The sequence below is a fragment of the Hyaena hyaena genome, unplaced genomic scaffold (genome assembly GCF_003009895.1).
Source record: "Hyaena hyaena isolate Hyena2069 unplaced genomic scaffold, ASM300989v1 scaffold_94, whole genome shotgun sequence".
NCBI classification, from domain to species: domain Eukaryota; kingdom Metazoa; phylum Chordata; class Mammalia; order Carnivora; family Hyaenidae; genus Hyaena; species Hyaena hyaena.
The window spans coordinates 1,218,469-1,228,135 of NW_024080726.1; the positions used below are offsets into that span (position 1 = coordinate 1,218,469).

Below are 9,667 nucleotides of genomic sequence, written 5' to 3' on the forward strand. Positions count from 1 at the left end.
AAAAAAAAAAAAAAAAAAAAAAAGCAGAACTGGCAGAAGGCACGCCAGCGCTGAACCTGCCCTATACCAGCTCCGGTGCAGCCAACACCCCTTAACGTATCCAGCTAACATTACTGAGCAATATATGCACCCAGTTGTAGGGGTAGACGGTGCACAATGTAGGGTCCCTGCCCTCCGGGAGGATTTCAGCAAATGTATACATTTAGCTGCAACCCTGTCTGATGAAAAAAAAAAAAAAAAAAGAAGAGTCCAAAATAAAAACAATGTTTGCAAGTAAACAAATGTGCAATAAACAGATAACTTCCCAATTAGTATTCTGAGGTGACCGGCACTGACCAGTCCTTTGCAAAAACTGCCCACGGAACAGACCACTAACGGCTCTGACGCGCCCCGACTTTCTGGGCAGAGAGGAGGAGCGTCTTCCCCGCTGACACACAGCACCAGCAGCCACCTTCGCTATTTTCCGGAGGGATCACGTCATCTTTAACCTTGACTTAGGCTTTAAAAAGAGGACATTCGAAAAGCAGAGGGGGAAAGAGAGCCCGGCACATGGAAGCAGCGCTCATTCCGGGCGAGGAGGTTAGGGCTCAGCTATCAGAGAGTTTCGTATTCGGCTCCAGGAAGTTACTGGACTCCAGCTGCCTCCCTTGTAAAACCAGGCTAATAAATCCTGTTCTTAAAAACCCTCAGAGGGTGGTTGTGAGGTTTAAATAATATATGTAAAGTAACAGCTATAAATGCCCCCTGTAAACTGTCAACTGCCGTACAAACCCATTCGACAACTACTTGCCGACACCTGCTGGGCGGCAGGCTCTGTTCTAGGCCCGGCAGATGGAGCAGAGACTGAAGTCGCTGCCCGGGGGGAGCACAGTTACGGGACATAAAGTGTTGTCACCGCTAGGATTCCACTAGTCATAAAACCTCACAGATGCCCCGGATGTGCCCTGGGCCGCTGGCCTGGGATCATCCAGCATCACCTGAATGATGGGTCCGGGTCCAGAGGACTGCTAGATTTCTGAGAAAAGACAGAAAACGCGCTCAGTTTTCTGCCCGTCTCAGCTGTACGGACCCTCCGCCCATACCTGGCCCGTCAGGCTCGTGGCCACCGTAACGGAACTGTCCCCACACACTCTAGCCTGTGGCCTGTCTCTGCCATCATGCTGTAGATGAGACGCAAGGCCAAAGTTTTGAGATGTTACAAAAAAGGCAAATTGTGAAACCCAGAGAGTGCTGATTAGAAAATTCCAAATTGGCTTAGTACGATCCATCAGGAAGAAAGAGAGACTATAAATTACGGGCAGGTCTGAATGGTTCGACCGTCTCTCGTTTTTAATGCAAGGTGCCCTGGGGAATCACTTCATGGCTGCAAGTGATTAATTGGGAATAATGTATTCTGATGGGAAAGGGGAGCGAGGAAAGAAATTCATCTCTCACCAGTGAATTACTCCTCCTGGCTAAGAGCTTCACATCTTCCGTGTTAATTGTGCTTCTTTTCGCGTGTCTGTAGAAAGGGCAGGAACAATTCACCAAAATGTTTAGTCTCATTCGAGTTTTGATGAAACCCAAAAGTTCATGGTCAGAGTCCAAACTAGCAAGGATCTCTAAGTAGCCCATCTTTTTAGATTAAATTCATTAAGCAACAATGACATAAAAACGACTGAAGTGACTTCGCCAAGATACCAATTAAATAAAGAGACCAAGGAAAGCAAAAGCCCATCTGTCCACCTCCTGCCCGAGTAGGGACTTGCTTAGGCACAATGGTCACGGGGCCACCACGGGGCTCACCTCAGGAAGAACAAGCAGCACGTCTGTGCACACCCTTAGTGGAAGGAAGACACAGCACAGGATCACAATACAAAGGTTGCCTACACTTAAATAGATGTTAAGTAGAAGAACAAAGAAACAAGTCCCTGAGGTTCCTCTCCAAGGGCGAAGTCGCAGGAAAAAGCTCACACGACGTCCCCCAACGACCCACTCCCCACCAGGGAGGTACTGCGCTCCCCTGACAACAGCCTGGCTAGAACAAAGAACCTCCTTTATTTTTTTAAGTGTTATATTTATTTCTGAGAAAGAGAGAAAGAGACAGCGTGAGCAGGGGAGGGCCAGAGAGACAGGGAGACACAGACTCCGAAGTAGGCTCCAGGTTCTGAGCTGGCTGTCAGCACAGAGCCCAACGCGGGGCTCGAACCCACAAAGTGCGAGATCATGACCTGAGCTGAAGTCAAGACGCTTAACCGACTGAGCCACCCAGGCGCCCCCAAAGAACCTCCTTTAAACTGGAGTCTGTATCTTGCTCACAACTTGGACTGCTATTCTCATTCCAGTCCTCTTATCCTGGCTTTAATAGGCGAAGCTGATAAGTCTGATGAGCTCTAGTCAATAATCTATTACTCTAATTACACCCTTTCTTGCCATTTCTTTCTTTCTTTTTTAAATGTTTATTTATTTTTGAGAAAAAGAGACAGAGCATGAGCGGGAGAGGGGCAGAGAGAGACGGAGACACAGAATCCAAAGCAGGCTCTAGGCTCTGAGCTGTCAGCACAGAACCCGACGTGGGGCTCGAACTCAAGAGTGGTAAGATCACGACCTGAGCCAAAGTCCGACGCTTAACCGACTGAGCCACCCAGGCGCCCTGCCATTTCTAGGTTTCTCCAAAAAAAAAAAAAAAAGGAGAAACTTTGTACACAGGAACAAGCAGGCAGGTGTCCTGAACAACCAATGAAGCGGCCAGCACACAGAACGTCCCCACCAAATACCTGTTCCACTAATAATAAACTCACATGGAAATTCTACTCTATAATTTGGCCAAATTAAACCTTCCCATTCTGCTAAATGTGCAAACATCATGTGTCCTCTCATCACGACTGACACGATCTGCCTCTGCTGATAGTATCCACTTCAGGAGACAGCTTCGGGGGCGCCTGGGTGGCTCAGTAGGTTAAGTGTCTGACTTCGGCTCAGGTCATGATCTCATGGTTCGTGGGTTTGAGCCCTGCATTGATTGGGCTCTGTGCACAGCTCAGAGCCTGGAACCTGTTTGGGATTCTATGTCTCCCTCTCTCTCTGCCCCTCCCCCACTTGCTCTCTGTCTCTGGCACTCCCTCAAAAATAAGTTAGCATTAAAAGCAATTTAAAAAAAAAAAAAAAAGGAGACTGCTTCTATTTAGCCATCCGCAAGCACCAGGACACAAAGGAAGAGTCAGAAGGTGACTTCAGAGCAGCCTCAAAGGAGGAAGGCGGTGCCCAGATGTGCGGGATGGAGGCTGCTAGGTGCCGCGGACACAGTGTGGCCCTCAGCCACACCATGGGGCCACTCCGTCGGTCTTCACATTCTTCCCAAAATGCCACAAAAGGAATAAGTGGAAGGAAGCAGCATACCGAGCCGTTGATGGAGTAAGGTTAGTTGATCTGCTCATGGGGAAGCGTTTAGGAAATGGCAGAGTCCCCCCCCCCCCCACTCTGCCTGTTATCTGGTACCGTGGCACCGTGTTTTACCGCTAACACTTCCCTAAATGGGGGGCAGGTATATCTGATGGTGGCTGCGGCACATCAGAGATGCTCCTAAATCAAACCTCTAACTCCAGAAAATTCCTCCAGGGAAGATTACAAAGCGATCTGTCATAGGACACTTTTAGCAACACAGGTTTTAAAGACTATTCCCAAAATGTTCCTAGTATTTATTCACTGTCCAGTATCTGCCTTCATCAAGATGTTACATCTTTAACACTTTAACAGGATTAGCTGACTAGAGATTGCAGAGTTAAACAAAGGAAATTCACAACTTAAACTGTGAGATAACTTTCCAAAGTTTACAGGCAAATTATTTCCAACTTAGACACATTTTCTCACTGAAGCAATGTTACAAATACCGGTTAAGTTCCCAGCCAGCCTACTTAGATCATCTAAGCTGGCCTGAAGCAGACCTTCAGACTCCTTGTCGGGCTCACAGTTCGAGAAGACAGTGGCCACGGGGAAGACACAAAGCCACAGGATAAACAAAGCTGACCTTCTGGGAATATCAAGTTCATCCCGTGATATACTCTAAAACAGGATTTTTTTTTATATGACAGCAAAGTGAAATATTATGAAGATCACTATGAAATTAAGACAAAGGCTGAGTCTTCAAAGAAAATCTGCACTTGCGTCGGCTCAGGGCTCAGGGGTGGCCGGAGTGTGCAGGGCGCTACCTGCGGACATACTCGGACCCGCGGGAGGTGAGGCATCCCCTGGTCAGTGAGTCTCTGTCACGCTCACTTAGACAAGAGCAGCGTGAGAGCCTTCACACAGACCCCTCAGATGACGTCCTTCCCCAGGGAGCTCACGGTCTAAGTGACAAACATGACACTCTCCCCGCCCCCCCACCAAATACCCAGCAAAAGAAATTCAACCTCTTTTTCTTTTTTAAAGCACGGTAACAGTTAGGGAGTCCTTCCCCCGACATTTTTTTATTAAGAGCCTAGTTTTAAGTAATCCCTACACCCAACGTGGGGCTCGAGCTCACAACCCCGAGACCAAGAGTCATGCACTCCACCGACTGAGCCAGCCAGGTGCCTGGAAAAATCAACCTCTTGATATAATGATAAAACACAGAGTGCCTGAAAGCTCAAGGTGCTACAATGCTAAACATTTCTAATTTCGTTTTTATTTGTAGTATTTTTATAGAAGCATCTAAAAACGTTCATGGTCTTTTCCCACAGCTAACACAGAAATGGCAAGAAAAGTCACCAAGGGGGGCACGCTACTGGCATCCACCAGGGAGAGGCCAGAGAAGTCAATAAAACACCCGACACTGCACAGGGCGGCCCCCACTGCAACCCAGAATGATCTGGTCCAAACTGTCAACGGTGCTGAGGCCGAGAAACCCTGCTCTGTATCGATAAACTTCATGCTCAAATTAAATACTCATCTGCTTACTTATTTACGTTCCTGTGCCACCCTTTGTAATAAAAAGTTGTATTTAAAAGGAAAGAAATGGCCAGGAAAGGTGATAAATGGGTTTCACAGGAGACGAGGGGGCTGCGGTGGGGGGGGGGGGGCGGGGGAGATAATGGGCACCATGAAAGAGGCCACCACCCGAATTAACAGAGAATAAGCCACATGAGCTATTAGTATCCCATAATGTGATCTGAGCCCCGGTGGCCAAGCCAAGGATGCTAAGCGGTTTTTAGGGACTCCTACACGTAGGGACGGGGAAGATTTAGAGTCTGCCCTCCGAGAACCTACTGCTTTAATTCATTCAGAACGTTCACCCAAGCCACACGGAGCCAAGAGGAGCAAGGTGAAAAGCACAGAGTGCGGGAGAGGCTGGCACCAACTCAGAAGTGCCAGCAAATCGGAAAGCTCTCGCCCTAGCCGGCCTCCGTCATTCAAACTGCTTCATAAAAGCAATTCCTTGCCAATTGTTTTCAATTACCTGAGCTCCTAATTGAAGAGAGGGGCGTAAATCACCTGTAAAAGCTAAAGGCAGCTGAGAGCCCGTCACCCACTTGTTCAGGGAGCGTATGTCTCACTGGTGACAAAGGCGGAGAACGGGAGGCTGTCGGGGCAGGTGGCACGTGGTTCCCCACACAGCGTCCCGCGGAAACGCTCCGCAAAAGCACACGCACACCCCACACATTCACATGCTTCACCCCCTCGTAACCGCCGACGGGCCGACTCGGGTTCTCACACAAAACGTGCTTGGAAGACATCAGGAAGAAAAGGAAAAAAAAGCAGCCAAATCAAGGCCGAATGGACGTGACTAAAGCAGATGTTCTATTCCTGCAGAATCACGATCAGAGACGAGCCTCCGGAAACTGCACGCGGGCACGCCCGGGACCAGAGCCGGCCTGAAGTACAGCAGCAGGCGAAGAGCGCGGAGGGGCTGTAACTACACACGGCAGCAGAGAAGCAAGCTCTGGACCCACCTTGCAAACATCTCAAGGTCTTTGGCAAAATTTTCTGAAAGAGAAAAACACGTGCTTTAGCTACCCTGATCTCAATCTCATTTCAGACAGAGGGAAAGGGGACCCCGGCTCCCGCCGCACAGCGACTAATACAGCCCTTTAACAGGCGGAAGGAGGCCCTTCGGGAGCGTTTAGCCACTTTATTCATTATGGCCTCCTTGTCATAATTGGGGTGTTGTGGCTACACCTTGCCTTCCATGAAACTAGCCCTTAACCTTAAATTTTGCTACAAGTTAGGGCTTGAGAGGACATTAATTTGCTCTAACGTCAAGCAGATATCAATGTCATACACCCAGCTGTCAACTAAACCATGGCACGGGTGACATAAAAGTGTTATAAAGCAATGAGGTAAAAAAAAATCTAATGTCTAGCGTTCCAGGCAGTTTAAAACAGTAAAATAAAGGTGTTAATGCCCAGTGTTAGGTAACAGGGAAATAAAAAAGTTCTCTTCATAAAATATCTGAATTTTACAGCCAAGAGGTGTTTCACAAATAGCGCCTGATGATCATGTTCTCCTCTGTTGGTGAGATGGGCCAGGGCACCCACCCGCACGGCTCTCCCAGGCAACTTCCGGGATGTCTACACAGCTAGAGGAAGGCCATGGCTTCGTACCGCACTGTCGGAAAGTCACCTCCGAGATCGCTGCGATGGTTTGTTTGATGAACTGAATCTCTTTGTCCGACGCAACTTCCTCGCAAAGACACCCCACATTGTAGTGAACGGCTGCTTTGAGCCTCTAAAGTGAAAATCAAAATGCTTCATGGGTAAGGTTGCAGAGAAGAGCTGTGCACATCTTAGGAAATTAAGACCAAGGAGAGGGTCTGCTCGGCCTCATTCCTTCAGCACTTTCCATAATGGCTGAGTGACTTTTCAAGTGTACTAATAAATTAATGGGGCCCTTTGGAGTGTGACTTGTAGAAACATTACTTCCTAGTTAATGGTTATGATTTAGGTCAAGTAAAGAGAAGGAATTACAATGGCAGGTCAGTGGGGAGAAAAGTCAGACCTGCACTTGCAGAGTATCTGCGTGACTTTACTCGGGTAGTTTACAAACACGGACCACGCTCCCGCTGAGTGAAGGCAGGCATGTGCCAGGTGTTTGAGGAACCATGACAAACCAGACAGGGGTTAATCCGGTGAAATGCAAAAGGATGCCATCCCTTTGCTGCAAGTCTCCGCCAGCCCTGGATCTGCGTGTGGCAAAGGACAGACGCTCAGGACTGTCTGGGAAAGGCCTGTGAGGGCTCGTCTGAGCCTCCTTTGATTCGTTGGTGAGCTAGACCACCTCGCCAGGACGCTCACTGCTCCTTAGCCACCCTTTTAGATACTGAATAACTTATCTTTCCCATGCAGAGAAGCAAAGAAGCAAAACAAAGTTAAGCCAAGATCTCCGCTTCGTGTCCTCAAACTTACGAGCCCCTAGGCGTGCTCCTTCTCTATGGTGGAGGCAGAACCAAGCTGGACACGGGGACACCTCAAGCCAAGACAGCATCAAGTCTACCCGCAAGTGATCACAGCTGAGACAAGATGAGGAGGGACTGCAGAGTCACAGGTCCAGGACCCAAGGGTAGAGGCCAGGCACATAAGCAAGGGCAACTACCTTCCTTAGTTTCACATGTCACAAGACTAGATAAGTTGAGGCCTTTGGCAGGAGAAAACAAAGGGACCATCACCCGGGGCGGGATAAAGACCCTAGAAGGCCATCTTTTTTAGGTACGTGCAGGAGGTGGGGTTAGGGGAACAGGACAGGAAGCCTTCTGAACATTCCAGTAAGTTTTTTAATGTCCCTCCTCCTTCTGTACGCCTCCTGGACAGGGCCGACTGCCTTCTTCAATGCATTTCGAGGCTAACCCTAGACCCTAAATCCCTCAAGGGCACGACCCTGTCTGCTTTGTTCACTACTGCCCACCTCGTGCCAAGAACAGCTGGTTGAATGAATGGTGGGATCTCCAACCTGCTCACCAATTTCTCAGCCCATCTCTGCAGCCTGACTCATCTCTTCGGCAAGCAGTTATTGGGCACTGAGAACCAGGCTCTGGACTCGGGGCTGAGAATACAAAAATGGAGAGGGCAGCTCCGCTCTCGAAGACTTTATCTCCCGCTACACCTTTGCCATCAATGGACTCTTCAAAACCATCAATGTCGGGAAAGACAAAGGGGTTGGAGAACCAACCCGTCCAGCAAAGATCAAAGAGACAGAATTACTAAATGCACTTGAAGATCCTTGACCGGATCCTGGGTAAAACAAAAAAGACCAATGGGGGGTGGGGGGTGGGGGGAAAGAGCTTTAGAGCAACTGGGAAAAGTAAACATGGACCAAACATTGCATAATAGGATTTTATCCGTATTAAATTTTCTGAGTGTGATCACTGAGACTATGCAGAACACCCACGTTGCTGGGAGAGCATACTATAAAGTATTAAAACTTACAGGGGAAGGGTCAGGGTATCTGTGATTCTATCTCAAATGAGTCAGAAAAAAAGGAGAGAGCAAAGGAGTAAACACAGCCAAGTGTTAACAATTGGTGAATCCAGGTGAGGAGCCTATGGCTGTCGAGTGGACTATTCTCGCAACTTTTCCTGAAATGTTGACACTTTTCAAAATGAAGGGAGGCGGTGGGCAAAACGGCTGAAATGTAACACTGGCAGGAGGGAACTCCCGCGCACTGAGCTCCTTCAGTTCACCCTCTCTGAGGATACCGCCCTGGCTCTTGCTTTATCTCTTTAGGGCTTTACGGTTGGATCTCACGACTCTGCCCCATTGTACTAACTCCCGGAGCCGACTGGAGGAAGAGGCGCCCCTGGGAGGGGGGTACTGTTACTCGGCTTCTGCATACAGGAAAGCTGGGCGACCCTCGGGCTGCGGAGCCGGGGCTGGAACCCACCCGGGAAGGATGGGCTCCGGGACCCCACGGCCCGCGTCGCACCCAGGTTCGCAGGCCGTCTCCGCGTCCGCAGGACGGAGCGCGCACGACACGGCAGCCACGTGCCGGGCACCGGGCTACGTGCTTGGCCTGAATCCCCTTCACATGCTCACACCGCATCTTCACAACACCCCTGAGCCGGGAGACTGCGGCTATCACGAGCGAGAAGGCTGCGGCGCGACTCGGACCCGCGTTACCCGGGAGACCGCCTCCCAGCACCCCCCGCGGCAGCCCAGCTGGCGCAGGCGCAGACGGCCCGAGCGCGCCCTCCGCCCCGGGGGACGCGCCCCGAGCAGCGCCCGGGCTCGGGGCCTTTCCCTCTCCAGAAGCTCGATGCCGTCCTTCCTCCGCCAGGCCGGGACCCGACTTTCCTGTACCTGTCGGTAGGAGAATCGCTGCTGCTCTTCGGCCGCGTTGTCCTCCTCCATGTCAGCGGACCGGCGCGGGCAGACGAGCGAAGGCAGTAGGAGGCGGCGGCCGGGAGGAGCCCGTCGGATTTCCCGCCGCGGCGCCAGGAGACGGACCGCGCGAGGGGACAAAGCGCGAAGTTCGACGCCGCCGTGTCCGCGCGCCCCCTGGCGGCCGCCCTGGGAACGGCCCTTCGCGGTCCGAGCTCCAGCCTCCCCGCGCTGGGGACCTGGCGGCCCAAGCCATCATCACGCGGACCCGCTCTGCAGCAGCGCCTGGCTCGAGGCTCACACCAGGCCTTGGAAAGAACGCTTGTGTGTAGGGACCGCGTTATCGGGCGGCACTCTTTCCTGCGAATGACGTGGGGCCGTAAGCTCCGCAGGCCTTGCAA

At 50.8% G+C, this 9,667-nt stretch overlaps 1 protein-coding gene across 2 annotated transcripts in view; it reads right to left on the reverse strand.

Annotated features, from left to right (window-relative positions):
• Positions 1–9,369, reverse strand: part of CENPS (centromere protein S) — a 10,390-nt gene extending 1,021 nt beyond the window's left edge. The window contains exons 1-4 of one of the 2 annotated variants that reach the window (XM_039235008.1): positions 9,246–9,369; positions 6,558–6,681; positions 5,907–5,940; positions 1,435–1,501 (exon numbers count right to left, since the gene is read on the reverse strand). In XM_039235008.1, the coding sequence (XP_039090939.1) occupies positions 1,435–1,501; positions 5,907–5,940; positions 6,558–6,681; positions 9,246–9,296 (276 nt within the window). In that variant the 5' untranslated portion in view covers positions 9,297–9,369. Of the gene's footprint in view, positions 1–1,434; positions 1,502–5,906; positions 5,941–6,491; positions 6,682–9,245 lie in introns of both variants that reach the window. The other variant, XM_039235005.1, reaches the window with a different exon arrangement.
• Between the last annotated feature and the right edge of the window lie 298 nt (positions 9,370–9,667).